At 48.5% G+C, this 17,125-nt stretch overlaps 2 protein-coding genes across 2 annotated transcripts; one reads left to right on the forward strand and one right to left on the reverse strand.

Annotated features, from left to right (window-relative positions):
* Positions 1 to 1,228: 1,228 nt before the first annotated feature.
* LOC120653885 (WAT1-related protein At1g21890-like) lies at positions 1,229 to 4,337 on the reverse strand. Its single transcript, XM_039931564.1, has 5 exons — positions 3,999 to 4,337; positions 3,075 to 3,137; positions 2,425 to 2,947; positions 2,158 to 2,309; positions 1,229 to 1,862 (listed from the first exon to the last, which is right to left on the reverse strand). The coding sequence occupies exons 1-5, from the start codon at positions 4,187 to 4,189 to the stop codon at positions 1,616 to 1,618; spliced, it is 1,176 nt and encodes a 391-aa protein (XP_039787498.1). The 5' UTR covers positions 4,190 to 4,337; the 3' UTR covers positions 1,229 to 1,615.
* A 1,019-nt stretch (positions 4,338 to 5,356) lies between these two features.
* Positions 5,357 to 7,847, forward strand: LOC120653757. The gene is made up of 3 exons (XM_039931433.1): positions 5,357 to 5,414; positions 5,487 to 5,705; positions 7,456 to 7,847. Exons 2-3 carry the CDS (start codon positions 5,519 to 5,521, stop codon positions 7,845 to 7,847), a joined length of 579 nt encoding a protein of 192 aa, XP_039787367.1. The 5' UTR covers positions 5,357 to 5,414; positions 5,487 to 5,518.
* The last annotated feature ends 9,278 nt before the right edge of the window (positions 7,848 to 17,125 follow it).

Genomic DNA, 17,125 nt, shown 5'->3' on the forward strand with positions numbered 1-17,125 from the left:
CTAGAGCATGCAAGCCGAGAAGAAAGTACGAGATGAAGTCAATTTGTAAAATCTCTTTCACGAATGGATGTATCTTTTCGCGATGAATCTAATGACGGTAATTAATCGATGATTGACTATAGTAATACTATAGTAATCATCCTCTAATCACACGTTCAAAGGTCTTATTAGATTCGCCAGGGTTTCTAGCGCAGAGATTTTGGAGTTAGTTTTTGTAAACAACTTTTATTTAATACCCGTAATTAGCGATCAAAGTAGTTTCTAGGAATTCTAGAGAAGAAACCAAATGGGACCTTATCCCGAAGAAATACTTGTAGAAGCCCCCTCAAAATTTTAAAAATAGCCCTCTTATTTTAAATTAATCTCTTATTTCAAATTAATGATAATCGGAATCCAAATATATGCTACTAGCCTTCGGATTTATAAATACTTATTTTGCAGAATACCCCTGGGCGGTCGGTCTCTTCCTCTCATGACCCAATCCTCCGGGCCCTTTACCGCTGGTCGCCGCCGCCGCCTTTCTGTCTCTTCGAGAAGGACAAAACCGTACCCGTACCCCACATGTCGCTCCGCTCCGGCCAAGCCTACTCTACCAGCCGCGCGCGCGTTCTCTCGGATGGACAAACAGGCAAGCAGCGCTGACCAAGCCGGACTGCCGGAGGTGGGGAGGAAGAAAGCGTCCGCACGGAGTGGAAATGGGCCTTGGGCCTTTGCACGCGTCATGCCTTGCTTGTCCGTTAACTATTTCCTTTGGGCCTCCGATGCCTTGCTTGGTTTGTCAATCTCGCACTTGACTATTCAACGTGGAGGCAGACGGGGAAGAAAAGTCAATGCCTTTCCACATCCCCGTCTCCCGCCATCGTCGGAAGAATACAGAACCGCGCCGGTTGTTGTATCCATGCACGAGCCACAGTCCCCAGATGATAAGCCTGTCAGCAGATACGCATCTCCTCTTGCATTTCTAAAAGCAATCTCTGACAGCCACCACTAACCAGTCACAACCATAGAGAAGTAAAGCAGAAGGTGACAGGAATCAACGTGTGACATCCTCAAAGCGACCACATTTGGGGGGGTTCCATGTCGATTCAAGCAACCATTAACAGGGGGGGGGGGGGGGGGGAAGCCCGCAATTAGTGGATGCACCAAGGGAGCAAGCAAATGTGAAGCTGATCGATCGTCGTCTCGGTAGACGACTATCGCATTATGCAGATTAAAGGAAGAGCATTAATAAGCACTGATGGAGTAATTAATTCCAGCTCTACCGCTACTACGTAAGCAGAAGATCAGCTGATCTTTGCTGACTGATTAAACAACCCGGTCACGTCCTGGCCTTATCTCCATTACATCAGGTAATAAGGGTCCACCTCTGTCTCTCTTGCACTCTCTCTCACAAGAATTTCATCAGGAGGGATTAACAGAACGGAAGAAGAAGAAGAAGAAGAAGAAGAAGAAGAAGAAGAAGAAGAAGAAGAAGAAGAAGAAGAAGAAGAAGAAGAAGAAGAAGAAGAAGAAGAAGAAGAAGAAGAAGAAAAAATGGCACCACATGTATGCTCCAACTCAGTCGATCTACGGTCTATGGATCGATGGAGTCGTTGATACTTTTAGGAGTATAGTACTAGTAGTGGCCGTTGGTCGTCGCCGGGGTCTCGACGTCGAAGACGTGGCCGTGGGTGCTGCCGAGCTGCTCGTGCTTGCCGTTGCCGTTGGGCTGCGCCGCCAAGGTGATGGGCAGCTCGCCGGCGGCTGCGCCGCCCTTGGAGCCGCCTGACGCGGAGACGTCGGCGACCTGATTCTCGTGGTCCTTGCTCTTGCCCCAGATGAGCGCGTAAAGGCCTAGCACGATGATCACCGCGCCAATCACACTGAAAGAACAAAAGGCACAAGTGACGATGGCATTAGCTCTAGCTAGTACTAGTCTAGTACTACTACAATTTTTATACATGTCTATCTTCAGAAATATCTGGATATATAAGATATAAATAATTAAGCACATTGTGATGATCTCTATCGAGATCGCGTCACATTGTATGGTTACTTTACTTTTCTTCTTCTCCTCTTAATGAAAAACACGCTCAGGCGCGATCGATAAAAGTATAAGATATAAATAATTAAGCACATGCATACACGTGGACTGCACGTTTTGTAGTGCATACATACCTTCCAAGTGTGATCTGTTCCTTGAGTATGATGGAGCCCATGACGGAGGTCACGATCATGCACAGAGGGTTGAAGGCCGTGACGAACACCGGGCCTCGTTGCCTCGACACGAGACCTTGCACGTAGTAGGCCACGCCGGAGCACACTATGCCCTGGAAGGATCAATCACAGTCCATGGCTGCTGCTGTCAGGGGACGACACTTATGATGCACGCACATTCAGTAAGAACGCGTGCCGGGAAGAGAGACTACTAGCTCGCTGGCTTACGGCGTAGACGACGGTGAAGAGGCGGGTGTCGAAGCCGATGACCCATGCCTGCATGTTGCTGCGCTCGGCGACGAGCGCGACGGCGCCGCTCATCAGCGAGCCCATGAGGCAGATGAGCGCCGTCAGCGACAGCTCCGCGGGGTAGCTCTTCAGCGTGTTGGACTGGAGGACGAAGAAGCCCGACCACGCGACGCAGGCGACGATGACGTACAGGGTCCCCGCGAGGAAGCCGCGGCCGGCGGCCTGGCCGGCGGCGGCGGCGGCGTCGTGGTGCTGCCCCTTGGTCCACGGGAACTGCACGACGGGGCCGTGGTACAGGATCATGAGCACCGCGCCGGCGACGGTGAGGGCCGTGCCCACGATCTTGGCCTGGCTGTGCACGCTCCGCAGCCGCACCCTCTCCATCCGCAGGATGAGCGCCATGACGAATGTGACGGCGGGGAGGACGTTGATCAGCGCCGACGCGAAGCCGGCGGAGGTCAGGTTCGCCCCCATGAAGTACAGGTTCTGATCGAGCACCGGCCTGCATGCACCAACGGGTTCACACGCACGTGCTTAATTGAGATCTACAGTTGCCCTAAAAGAATTGAGATCTAGTACTACAGCTCTATCTGTAGTGTTGCAATTAGTGGTGGATGATTTGCACGTACTCGAGAAAGACGAGGCCCATGATCTTGAGGAAGATGGTCAGGGTCATCTTAGGCCTCACGCTCCTGCATGCATCACGTTGCAACGGAGAGCACAGTTAAGCAGAGAGATACTTCAGTTGTGTGGATTATCATCAATCATGCATCACAGTGCGGACAAACAAAGATGCAAAAAGAGATAGTAAAACAGGTCATGCATGCACCATCATCCTATTCACCCTGAATAGCGGCGTGTACTAGTATGATTTTAGGCCACAAAAATAAAAATATCTTCTGCGTGTACGTATTCTGATTTAACAACACTTGATGACAGCGATGGCCGCTAGAGAATGTACTTTTTGTTCAGGATGCAAATCTAGAATAGACGTGCTGCTTTATGTTGCCGATTTTAGAATGTGGAAGTGCTGGTCGTGGACACATGCACCGTCTGGAAAGCGACCAGGGAGTGAAGTGCGGTGCTACGTCGTCGGCTCTGCAGACAAAATGGATCAACTAATTAACTGCTCTTAGATCCGATGCGTGACTAACAACTTGGACACCCTCCTGTGTGGTGTGGTGGATGAACATCAGAACACGAATGCGAGCGCATGCATGTCAAATCTCTTTTTTTTTCTTCTCCTGGTGTATGTGTATATATGCTCTTGCATGACATGAAACGCTGACGATCGTGATTCTGCATGCAGCATCTGTCATCATGCATGTCTATGAACGAAGCACGTACGAAGTGGAAAAGCTAGACAACGATGGATCGAGTATGGATGCATGCATGACATGGAAATGTGTGTGTGTGTGTGTGTGTGTGTGTGTGTGTGTGTGTGTGTGTGTGTGTGTGTGAGAGAGAGAGAGAGAGAGAGAGAGAGAGAGAGAGAGAGAGAGAGAGAGAGAGAGAGAGAGGGGCGTTGAGAGCGGACATGCATGATTAATTACCTCTCGAACCAGAGCGCGAAGGGCGCCATGACGGCGGTGGCGACGAGGTTCCGGTACACGACGAGGACGAAGTGGCTCATCCCGCGCTTGAGGGAGGCGACGGCGACGATGTACATCCCGGCGAACCCTACCTGCAGCAGGATCATGGCCAGGTACGGCTTCACATCGTTCAGAACTTTCCCCACACCCATTCTGCCTGATGATCGAACACTACTAATCTCTCTCACAACTCCAAGCTAATTAATATAAGCCTACTCTTCTCTCCTTCCTCGATCACTCTCACTTCTACGAGCTGGCTATCTACTACTACCTCTCGAGCTCCTCTGAATGCAACCAATGAAGCAGCTATGGGAGTGAGGAGGCAGCGAGCTCACCGAACCATTTATATAGCCGCGCCCTCGTCACACTGTGGCTGTGGGCGCAGGACAGCAGGAGTACGTAGCTATCGAAGTTGGATGAGACGAGATGCCAAGTGCAGCCATTGATGGATCCGAGTCACCGGCACCCGGCTGTCTGTTGCAGTGCTGGCTGAGCTAATTGTTCCTTGTTTAATATTCCACTTCCCGCGAAAGGAGGAGCCCACCGGCCTCCTCTCCCCTCCGCTAAAGTTGGCCAAATGGGCCAGGCCCAACGGGCCGGCATGGGCCCGGTCCGGTAAAGCACGGCACTGACCCGGCCCGGCCTGTTACCCCGCGGGCCCGTGCCGTGCCCGTGCCAGAGGCCGGGCCGTGCCTGGGCCGCGATCTCGGCCCGCGGCACTAGCACAGGCCCGGCCCGGCTAAGGGCCCAGCACGGGGAGGCACGGCCTCGGCCCATTTGGCACAACGGCGGCCCGTCCGGCCCCCTCGACCGTTGGATCTGCCCGTTGGGGGGCGATCTGACCGTTGGGGGGAGGGCTATATAAGGCCCGGCGCCGGCCGTCCCCCCCCCCACCCCACCCTAACCCTAATCATTTCTCTCCCTCTGCTGGCCGCCGCTCGTCTCGCTCTCGCACTCTCGCCTCTCAGTCTCTCACCCTCTCGCCTCTCATCCTCTCCTCGATCTTCCTCTCCTCTTCCCGAGCTCCGGTGAGTAGCTCGGAGCCCCAGAGGGCGAAGGCCGGGGTGCGGGGCCGGCACTAGTAGACGGCACGGCCATTTAGACCCATCGTCTCGATCTCGCACAGACAATGTAGCATCCTCTTCTCGTTGTCATCCTCCTCGCCGTCGCCGCCGCCGGACTCTAGTGCTCCGGATCTCGCGTAAGTACCTCTATCCTTTCATCTCGCTCTAGCACAGACGCTCTCGGCCTCTCGATCTCTCACTCTCCTCGCCTTTTTCTGTAGATGTAGACGAGATCCGTCGAGGAACCGGGGCCGGGGGGCTAGATCCGTGCTTCATCGACCTCGCCGGTGTACCTGGTGCTCCGGCTACAAAGGTGAGTCTCTTACCATAACCCTAGATGACTAGATCTATGTTCTTTCCCTAACCCAGGTCTTGATCTGTGCAGCTGTTGAGGAACCAGGTAACTGGCGAGTGACGATGGCCGGATCTGACGACGAGACGGTGGAGCTCGGTGTTACCGAGAACGAGGAGCGGCGATTGTGCGGGATGGCCGGAGATGATGACGAGGATGACTTGCGCGAGGACCGTGATGCCTTGTTCGGCCCTGGTGCTGATGATCCCATCAACGTCGACGATGATGGCCCTGTTGTACCTGCCTGCGGCGGTGCTGAAGTGCATCTAGGCCGATAGATGTTAATGGTAAGTTTCGGTGATTAATGACAACCGTATGCGACTAACGTGTGTTTTGAAGGAAAAATTAATGATTAATTTAGTCTCATATGAAATGCGAAAAGAGACTCCTCAATTCGGAACAACCATGCGTGCCAATGACTCAATTTCAAAGATTAAGGACATTTCTAGTCTCAAGTGTCACAAGGAGATGAAGTACACTTGATTTAGATTGGGTTTATAGTTTTTAGTTCTTGACCGTACTATTAAGAGGGGTTCATGAGTTAGTAGCTTGATCAAAATTGAGTTGGCCTTAGAAATCATACACACTCGCTCAAAAACAGCCCAAGATGGTCAATAGAAGTCAACACAACACTTGGAAGAAGAAACAATCGAAGTTACATTCGAATCCAAGTCAATTCAGCTGAAAACAATGAAAAACAGCAGCACCGGTTGAACCGGTGCCCTAGCGTCGGAGCATCCGATGCTTGGCGGAAGGACCGATGCCCTGTCGGTCTATCATCTCTGGATGAAGGCAGGAATCAAGTCAAGAACTCTATAGCACCGGTTAAACCAACGGTTCAGAATCAAAGCACCGGTGCATTGGATGTGTCTTGTTCCAGAGAGCATGTTTTGGTGGACTTCAACTTCTCTTCAGCACCGGTTGAACCGACGCTTCAGAATCAAAGCACTGGTGCATTAGGTGTCCTATGTTCCAGAGAGCTTGTTTGAGTTGATCGGTGAACCTCTTCAGCACCGGTTGAACCGATGCCCCTACGGAGCATGCACCGGTGCAATGACGCAAGCCTGGATACTGTGTCAGAACCCCAACGGCTACAATTTGGACACAGAGAGACCGGTTGAACCGACGCATCAAATCTGACACCCATCGGTTCTTCCGGTGCTCACGGTTTTTCTGCAGTGGACTTCCAACGGCTATGTAACTCCTTCCACTCTATATAAGGGCACCCCATGGCTCATTTCAGTTGCCTTTGACACCCTGAATACTTGAGGCCACCCTTGAGAAGAAGAGAAAGTGCTTTGAGCAAACAAGAGAAGATCTAGCATTTCTTTTGTGCTTCAACCTTGAAGAATCCATCCTTTGCAAGTGTAGCAAGTGTGCTTGAGCTAGGGCCAACTGAGTGTAGGTCAAGTGAAGGCTTATGAGCTTGTTACTCTTGGTGTTTGACGGCACCTAGCCGGTCTTGGTGATCGGGAGGTTCTTGGTGAGCTCTTGGTGTTTGTGGGAGCCCCAAGACAAGAAGATTGTATACGGTGTGAAGCTCGCCGTTTCGGAGATGGAGAAAGAGTATTCTTAGTGATCACTTGCTCCTTGGTGAAGCAAGGGAGCTATACCCTTGTGTGGGTGCTCCAATGTGGATTAGGGGGGAACGTCAACTACTCGATACCACGGGAAAAAATCCGGTTGTCTCGTGTCTCTTACTTTTATTTCAAGTTATTAAATCCTTTTGTTGTTACTCTTGTCTTTGATTGCTTGTAGTTTGACTAGGACAACTTGCATGGTAGTGTGATCTTTTACTTAGATTTTGATCTTGCTAGTGTGATATCTTTTAGGCAACATGATCATGATAGTGTGTTTACCTACCTAAGGATCTTGTGCTAGCATGCTCTAGTGACTAGGTTTCAAATTTATAGATTGGGCAATACTAGTCTAGGTTAAGGACTTGATAGAAATTTGAAAAAGTCCCAATTCAACCCCCCTTCTTGGGCCACGATCCTTACAGGTGCACCTCCCCCAGACGGTAACAGCGCCAAGTGCTCACGTCCCTCTACCTCTCCTGTTTGGGATGATTTCGAGAAGCTGTTCAAAACCACAGCTGATGGTAAGACCGTCAGGTATGGAGCTAGGTGCCTACATTGCTCTAAGATCTACTCTGGTTTTTCTAGTGGTGGCACTGGTCATCTTTCACGCCACATTGCCTCTTGTGTTAAGAGGCGTGAAAAAACTCGCATGTCTCAGTCTCAAATCTCTTTTAATCCTGATGGTAGTATGCGTACTTGGGACTACTGTCCTCTGGTTGCTCGTACTCAACTAGTTAGATTGATTGCTAGACTTGATGTTCCTATCTCTATGGGTGAATCTGAGGCTTTTGAAGAGTTTATTAAAAGTGCTTAAGGAAAAACTAAATGAATTCAAAATGCTTCCAAATGAATTGGTTGAACAAATGTATGCTCGATTGAATGTGCTTATTGAGGACATTAACGCTCTTGATATTTCTCCTTTGTCTACTAGTGATATCATCCGGAAGATTCTACATTGTCTACACAAGCCCAAGTACAACATCGTCACCTCATTGCTCTATGAGAAAGATCTTGAAACACTTGATGTGAGTGATGTTGTCGAGAAGATTCGGTCTCATGAGATGTTCCTCTTGGGAGAAGTTGATCCACCGTAAGACAAGAGAGATCTTGCACTCAAAGCTAAAAGTGATCATAAGTCTAAGAAAAAGAACAAGTGCAAAGCTCCATCACCAAGCTCAAGAGAAGATGAAGCTAATGAAGATTCAAGTGATGAAGATGGTGATGTTGAGCTAGCACTCCTCATGAGGAAGACCTCCAAGATGATGTCAAGGTTGAACAAGAAAGGGTACAACTATGACCCCAAGAAAAACAAGTTTCGTACCCGGAAGAGCAAGGACAATGTCAAGAAAGTTTGTTACAATTGTGGCAAATATGGTCACCTCTCATATGATTGTCCGAAGCCTTCAAAGCTCAACAAGAAACAAGAAGATGGTGACAATCAATACAAGACTTCAAAGAAAAGTTATGAGAAAAAGGACCACAAGAAGAAAGGGTCTTTCACAAGAAAAGAGAAGGTCAAGGCTTTCTTTGGAGAATGGATCACAGATAGTGAATCCTCAAATGATGACTCAAGTGATGAAGAATCCAAGAAAAAGATTGTGGGGATTGCCATGCATGATGATGAAGATAATGGTGATGAGGCACCTCTACCTCCACCACCCATGTGCTTCATGGCAAGAGTTAACTCCAAGGTGAGTGATGATGAAGACTCCTCTAGTGATGAAAGTGAACATTGCTTATCTCCTAATGAAGTGCAAAACATCCTAGAAGAGTACCAACAAGTGATCAAGAAGTACAAATTAAAATGTAAAGTTCTTGAAATTGAATATGCCAAGCTTAAGGCCTCAAATAATGAGTTGATTGTTAGGCATAATGAGGTAGTAGAAACTCATGAAACAAGCATTGTTCCTAGCAAGCAACTTAAAGAGGAGCATGACAAACTACTTGTTAAGCATGATGAATTAAATGTTAAATATGAGGAAGTAGTTGTGCTTAACAAGTCACTTACTTTATGCAACAAGAAGCTTAAGCTTGATTATGCTAACTTAAATATGAAATATCAAGAACTTGACCTTGCCTTTGATGCTTTGGATGAAGAACTAAAAGAAACTCAAAAGAAAGTCATCAAAGTCAATATAGCTACTTTTTGTGATGATTTTGTGGAGTTGCCTCACCCTATTACTTGTCATCATGATTCTCCTTCTTGTTCAAAGACTAACCATAATAGGGAAAAATAACTTGAGGAGGAATTTGAAAGCATGACCAAATGCATGTTCAATGTGACTAGAGGAGAATACTTGCACAAGGAGATTCTCTTCCACAATGCAAGGCACTTTGGGACAAATGGACTTGGATCATTTCCCAACCCTCCGGAAAATTGTCCCAAGTCGCCGGAGCTCATGGCATGCTTCAACAAGGAAGTTGGCTCATATTGTCAACATTGTCAAGTCACCGGGCATCACACAAAGGGAGTGTCCAATTCCTACTCGTCCACCTCCTACCTTGCCTCCTAATTACAAGTCTCAATTCAATGAAAATCATTTCTTGTTAAGCAAGCTTAAAAGTGGCAAGGTTAAGTCAAAGTTTATTGGCACTCAAATTAAGGGAAAACTACCATGCCAACTATGGGTTCCTAAAGCTTTAGTAACTCATGTCAAAGGACCCAAACTTGCGTGGGTTCCCAAACCTCAAAAGTGATTCATTTGTGTGTAGGTGAACTACAAAGCCGGTGGCAAGCATTGGATGCTTGATAGCGGATGTACACAACACATGACCGGCTATGTAAAGATGTTCACCTCACTAGATGAAGATGTAGGCAATTATGAACATGTCACCTTTGGTGACAACTCAAAAGGAAAAGTGGTAGGTTTGGGTAAGGTAGCCATTGCCAAGGATTTCTCTATTTCTAATGTGTTGCTTGTTGAGTCGGTTAGTTTCAATTTGTTATCTATTGCTCAACTTTGTGATTTAGGACTATTATGCACCTTTAGTGATAGTGAGGTTATAGTGACAAGCAAGGAGGACAAGAGTTTAATATTCAAAGGATTTCGACATGGTAACATTTACCTTGTTGATTTCTCATCTAATGATGCAAGTTTGGCGACATGTCTCTTCTCCAAGAACTCCATGGGTTGGCTTTGGCATCGCTGCATTGCTCATATTGGCATGAGACAACTCAAGAAGGCCTTCAAACAAGGTATGGTGGTTGGTGTTAAAGATGTTACATTTGACAAAAATAAATTGTGTAGTGCTTGTCAAGCCGGGAAGCAATTTGCATCATCACATCCCATGAAGGCTTACTTGTCAACATCAAGAAGCTTGGAGCTACTACACATGGATCTCTTTGGGCCAACCACCTCTTGGCGGTAATCTCTATTGTCTTGTAATTATTGATGATTATTCTAGATATACTTGGACTTTCTTTTTAGAGGACAAGAGCAAGACTATGGGGACCTTCAAGATTTTTGTCAAGCAAGCTCAAAATGAATTTGAGTCAAGTGTTGTGAAGGTCCGGAGTGACAATGGCACGGAGTTTAGGAACACTCAAGTAGAAGAGCTTTGCAACGACTTGGGGATCAAGCATGAGTTTTCATCAACATATACACCCCAACAAAACGGAGTGGTGGAGAGGAAGAACAAGACATTGATCACTCTTGCAAGAGCAATGTTGGATGACTATGGCATCTCACAAAGATTTTGGGCGGAAGCCATCAACACCGCATGCCATGCATCCAACCGAATTTATCTTCACCGCTTCTTGGGAAAGACACCATGTGAGCTTCTCATTGGGAGGAAGCCCAACATCTCCTACTTCCGGGTGTTTGGTTGCAAATGCTGTATCTTCAAGAAAAGGAAGCACCTAGGCAAGTTTGAAAGTAGATGTGATGTTGGTTTTCTTATTGGTTATTCATCAAACTCCAAAGCATATCGAGTATTCAATAGTGCTACAAGCAAGATTGAAGAAACTTGTGATGTGGAGTTTGATGAGACTAATGGCTCCCAAGGGGAAGTTTTCTCTTGTGATGATGTAGGTGATGAACCACTTCGAGAAGTCATGAAGAACATCACTATTGGGCAAGTCAAGCCAAAGGAGGAGGTAGAAGAGCTACAAGCCTCATCCACTCAAGTTGAAGTCACTTCCAAGGATGACTCAAAGGATGAAGACAAGTCTACATCATCCCATCACCATGATGAGTCATCCGATGAAGAAGATGATGCCTCACCTCCTTTCCATGATGCCCAAGATGAACAAGTGGTTGAAGAACAACTTCAATTTGATGACACGCACATCACAAGTGAACAAGCCCAAGCTCAAGATCAAGATGACGAATCACTAGAAGAATCAACGTCTCAAGCACAAGAGAGGCTTACAAGAACTTCAAGAAATCATCCCATTAACTTGGTCATGGGTAACCCCTCTAGTGGAGTAAGAACTCGAAGACGTCAATATGCCTCTTTTTGTGAACATTACTCGTTTGTTTCTTGCTTGGAACCCACAAATATAGATGAAGCTCTTGAGGACCCGGATTGGGTGATAGCCATGCAAGAAGAGCTCAACAACTTCACCCGCAATGAAGTTTGGGTTCTTGAAGAACATCCTCAAGACAAGAATATCATTGGTACCAAGTGGGTCTTCCGCAACAAACAAGATGAGCATGGTGTAGTGATTCGCAACATGGCAAGACTTGTGGCAAAGAGCTTCGCACAAGTTGAAGGTTTGGATTTTGGTGAAACATTTGCCCCCGTTGCAAGACTTGAAGCCATTCGTATCCTTTTAGCGTACGCTTCACATCATAACATGAAACTCTTTCAAATGGATGTGAAGAGTGCGTTCTTAAATGGCTTGATTAATGAGTTGGTGTTTGTTGAACAACCTCCCGGGTTTGAGGAATCTAGATATCCTAATCATGTTTATAGGTTGCACAAGGCGCTCTACGGGCTCAAGCAAGCGCCAAGGGCTTGGTATGAACGCCTTCGTGACTTCCTTCTCAACAAGGGCTTCAAGATCGGGAGGGTGGATACAACTCTATTCACAAGAATCATCAATGAAGAGCTATTCGTATGTCAAATTTATGTTGATGATATCATTTTTTGTTCAACTAACCCCACTCTTTGCAAAGAATTTGGAGAAATGATGGCTAGAGAATTTGAGATGTCCATGATCGGTGAGCTCAATTTCTTCCTTGGATTTCAAATCAAGCAATTAAAGGAAGGGACTTTCATCCATCAAGAAAAGTATACAAAGGATATTCTCAAGAAATTCAAGATGGATGATTGCAAGCCGATCAAGACTCCAATGCCAACTAATGGACATCTTGACTTGGATGAGGGAGGTAATCGGTTGACCAAACTCTCTATCGTTCTATGATTGGGTCGCTTCTTTACCTAACCGCATCTAGGCCCGATATCATGTTTAGCGTATGCATGTGTGCCCGTTTTCAAGCTAATCCTAAGGAATCACACATTAGTGCCGTTAAAAGGATCCTTAGATATCTCAAGCATACGCCTAGCATAGGCTTGTGGTACCCCAAAGGCGCTAGTTTTACACTCTTGGGTTACTCAGATTCGGACTTTGCCGGATGTCGTGTGAATCGCAAGAGTACATCGGGCGGGTGCCACTTGCTAGGGCGTTCCTTAGTCTCTTGGTCGTCTAAGAAGCAAAATTTCGTGGCCTTGTCAACCGCGGAGGCAGAATACATTGCCGCCGGGGCTTGTTGTGCTCAAATCCTCTACATGAAGCAAAGCCTCTTGGACTATGGTGTAGTATTAGATAGGATCCCGCTCCTTTGTGATAACGAGAGTGCCGTTAAAATTGCTAATAACCCGGTTCAACACTCTCGCACCAAGCACATAGATATTCGTCATCAATTTCTAAGAGATCATGTTGCAAGGAATGATATACTATTTTGTGGTGTTCGTTCCGAAGATCAATTGGCGGATATCTTCACCAAACCTCTAGATGAGAGCACCTTTTGTAGGTTGCGAAGTGAGCTTAACATTTTAGATGCTTCTAACGTCATATAAATGCCTTGTCATATAGATGCATTTCATATGTACATGTGCTAGGGGCTTGTCTAACCTTGTCAAGATAGTGATGAACATGGGTCTTGCATGAGCCGGTGGTATTTATTTCGCTCATGGCATGAAGAATGGTTCATCATGAAGAAGCTTGCCAAGGGTTCAAACTTGACAAGATAGATTTAAATTTTTGCAATGCATGTGCTTGTCATATAGAATGCATCCATGTTTGATTTCTCGCTTTGCATTGGCATTGCATCACGTTAGTAGCATCACAAGGGAGCAAATCATACTTCGAGAAAGATATTCATGCTAAATATGATATATCATCTCCACAAGAGTGATAAGATCAATTTTGTGCTTTCATGCCTATTGAGCCATGTCCTATCAAACTTAAAGTTTCAATCTCTAAGTTCTTAGGCAAAGTGGATCATACATTTGGTTTTTGTGTTTAAAACCTCGCTTGGATCTTAATTTGCCTATGTTTATGTAAAAGCTTGCGAGCACTTAGTATGAGTGTTTGAGGGGTGAGGTTGTCTCTCGAAAATGGTCCAAATTGAGTGTTTATGGCTTTGTTTTTGAAAATTTGGATCAAAAGTAGAGTTTTTAATTCAGCAGAAGTTTTCCTTAACCACCGGTTAAACCGACGCTCTGTTTTTACCTTGCATCGGTTTAACCGGTGCTTAAAGTTTTCGTGGCTCGGTTTCTGCATCATCTCTGGAACAACCTCCGATCGTTACACCGATGACCACCGGTGCATCCGATGGTTGGCGGATGAACCGACGCCTCAGCATCGGTTCAACCGGTGCTACTGCGTGGAGTTTTGGCCCTTGCAGTGTCTCTGGACCTTACTCCTGCCGTTGCACCGACGCCCATCGGATGTTCCGATGCCTCAGTAACGGTTCTTCTGGTGCCCTCTGTTGACCCGTTTTGAACTCTTTAAGATCTGGTCAAACTCAAACCGGTGGATGCACCGATGCCTATTTTCTCCGAACCATCGGAACTACCGGTGCTTTAGGGTTGGCGGGCCCGCTCGTCCTGTTTCCTTAATATTTTCGCGGGCCCCGCGTGTCAGTCACATACTCTTTCTTCCTCCTCGCGAAACCATCGCCCCGCACCCGTACGCCGCCGCCGCCGCACCCGTACGCCGCCGCCGCCGCACCCGTGCATCTCCTGCGCCACCACCTGCACACTGCTCCACTTCGCCACCGCCGCGCCATGCCTGCGCCCGCTCACGCGCCTCGCCAGCGCCTGCGCACTGCTCCACTTCGCCACCGCCGCGCCATGCCTGCGCCCGCTCACGCGCCTCGCCAGCGCCTGCGCCCACATCACGACCGCGCCGCCCTGTGCCGCCCACTCCGCGCGCCGCCTTCCACGACCAGCACCGCCGCCAGGGAGCAAACTCCTCTACTCCTTTGCCCTCCTTGTGCCGCAGCCAGGGATCTATTCCATCCTCTACACCCTTTGCTCAGGCGCCCTCAAGGTGTTCGAGAAATTGCCTCTTAGGTTTTTCTTCAAGTTCTTCCCTGATTTGCAAGGGTATGGCCTTTACACCTTTTTGCAAAGTGAAATTCCTTTTGTACATCATCCTTTGCACACATGTTTACATATATCCTTGCCTTGATCACTCACATAAGAATCTTGTCACTTATCTTTGCACATGCTCACATAGATATCTTTTAAATCTTTTAGCGTGTCATCGATATCAAGGCTGCTATCCACTAGATTTCACGTCATAGGCTCAAATCAAATCTTTGTTTTGACTCTCTATGACAGATGGCCGGTGACAAGAAGGGCAAGGGTAAGATGGTAGCGCAGAAGAAGAAGAAGCGCACCCGTGAGGACCGCGAGCGAGAGCAAGCAGAGGCAGTTGCAGATGCAGCAGATAGGCAGGGATCGCTCAGGATCAGGGATCCTCATGTTCAGGGAGAGCCACAGCAGCAGTTACGTCGCTCAGGACGTACTCAGACAGCTCAGACCTCACCTGAGTCCCGCTCTCGTCCACGGACTCGAGGTGGTGCCTCTCAGAGGGGAGTAGGCCATGCACAGCAGCAACACACCAGCAGTGGCACTCAGACAGGAGGTCAGGACAGTGGTGAGGAGCTGCCCGAGGTTGAGTTGTTTGATCTCAGGGGTATTTCAGGACCTAGGGTCAAGAGACTGAGATATGTCACCCTGGAGCAGTGGTTTCCCGAGAATAGAGACGTTGGAGTTGATCGTCGCTTTCACACCCTGCTCCAGGAGTCTTTTTACCACACCTACTGCCAGTTGGATATCAAGATCAGTGAGCACAAGATGCTCCATTGGGTAGCTATGAGAGTAGCAGTAGGTGGGACTCCAGTGCTTCCTCTCTTCGAGAGATATGTTGGTTTGCCTGCTCTACTCAGTGAGAGGTCCAAATACATTCGAGAGTGGGTTCGAGTCTTCTACGCCACTCTGTTTATTGAGGAGGACCGGCAGTTTATCGACTTCATGTTCCAGGAGAGGCACTATCATTTGACCCGAGCTCGACTGGCTACTCTCCTTGGAGTTCAGATTGCCGAGGAGCCACACTTCGTACACTTTCAGGCTTATGGCAGCACGGTGCCTCCTCGACGTCCTCATGAGTCTCACGTTCCATCTGACGAGGAGATCAGTATTCTCTTTCAGCAGCCCTTCCTGCCTGGCACACCGAGGACTCCGGACAGGCTGACTCCCATGGCACACTCTATCCACCTGGCTCTGAGGAAGAGTCTGCTGTTCCGGATAGGATACAACGAGGGGATTACAGCTCTGCAGCAGTGGCTCTTATTGTATATCATGACAGGACGAGACTTTGACCTCATTGACTTCTTTATCTGCGAGCTTGAGGACGTGATTCTGGATGGGATGATAGTTCACCGTCGCCATCCTTTTGCTCATTGGATCTGCTGGATTCTTGCTCAGCTCAGTCAAAATGAGCATATGGATGAGCTGGAGCATTCGAGGACACACTTCAGTTTTTACTCACCTGCTACTCCTCGAGACGGTCGTCGTGGCTCGAGAGGCCAGCACCGAGCACAGTGGGTTCTGGATGAGCGTTTCTTGGCTGAGGGCAGAGTTGCAGACGATCCGACAGCAGCCGAGGACGCTTCACTAGCAGCAGCAGAGGCCCAGCTCCCACACTACCTGATCACTGACTCAGAGGACTCGGAGGATGACGAGGATTTCATTCCCACTGTTACTGTTCCTCGAGGTGCTCATGACGATGAGGCAGGATCCTCCGGTGCAGCACGAGTCCCTGCTCCTCCAGTTACCACTGCACAGGTCACACAGCCAGACTCTCTTGCAGCGATACTTTCTCGGCTCTCTGACCAGCAGGACAGGTTTGCTGCAGCTTAGCTGAGCATACAAGCCGAGCAGGCTCGCCAGCAGGAGGCCCAGACACTTGTTCTTGAGGGCATTCGGCAGCAGCAGGAGGCCATGAGGTTACAGCTTCAGCAGCAGTCCCAGATCCAGCAGCAGATGTTCACATTTTTCTCGGGATGCTTCGGTCAGCTGTACCGTCACACTGGACTGCCTGAGCCTCAGCTCCCTACACCCCAGCAGCTCCAGTTCGGCCCCACAGCACCTGCTCCACCTATTGACGGTTTCGTGCAGACACCTCTGGCATCCTTCCCGGTGTCACCTTTTCTTCCGACCGGATTGTTTGCCAGCCCCGCTGCTACTTCCACTTCTGCTTCGGCACCTGCTCCACAGCCTAGTGTTTGGACTGCCGAGCAGCGTGCAGAGTTTCTTAGGCAGCAGCAGATCCTACACCAGCTCCAGCACCCCTCGGCTCAGCCTCTCACTTTCGAGTCACCTTCACAGCCTGAGGTGCTCCGTCCGTCCGTCGTGCGCCCCACTCAGCCAGACCTGACTCCCGTCACGTCTGCTCCTCCGACGGACTCCACGATCGTCGCCGAGCCAGCTTCTACCGCTACTCCAGCTACTTCTGCTGCTTCGACGACTCCAGTCGAGCAGAAGTCTTCTTCGGTCGACAACGACTGGACGGACGACGACGCCGACGACTCCGCCGCTCAGTTTTCCACCGGACCCAGCAGGAAGACCCCGCCT

The sequence above is a fragment of the Panicum virgatum genome, chromosome 1N, assembly GCF_016808335.1.
Source record: "Panicum virgatum strain AP13 chromosome 1N, P.virgatum_v5, whole genome shotgun sequence".
Classification (NCBI taxonomy): Eukaryota; Viridiplantae; Streptophyta; class Magnoliopsida; order Poales; family Poaceae; genus Panicum; species Panicum virgatum.

Bases quoted from the DNA above. Each gene is read 5' to 3' on its own strand.
- LOC120653757 (XM_039931433.1), top strand. From the start codon at position 5,519: ATGGCCGGATCTGACGACGAGACGGTGGAGCTCGGTGTTACCGAGAAC. The intron at 5,706-7,455 runs GTGCTGAAGTGC...CGATCCTTACAG, and splicing joins TGTTGTACCTGCCTGCGGCG to GTGCACCTCCCCCAGACGGT.
- LOC120653885 (XM_039931564.1), bottom strand. From the start codon at position 4,189: ATGGGTGTGGGGAAAGTTCTGAACGATGTGAAGCCGTACCTGGCCATG. The intron at 2,948-3,074 runs GTACGTGCAAAT...TGGTGCATGCAG, and splicing joins ATGGGCCTCGTCTTTCTCGA to GCCGGTGCTCGATCAGAACC. The intron at 2,310-2,424 runs GTAAGCCAGCGA...TGATCCTTCCAG, and splicing joins TCTTCACCGTCGTCTACGCC to GGCATAGTGTGCTCCGGCGT.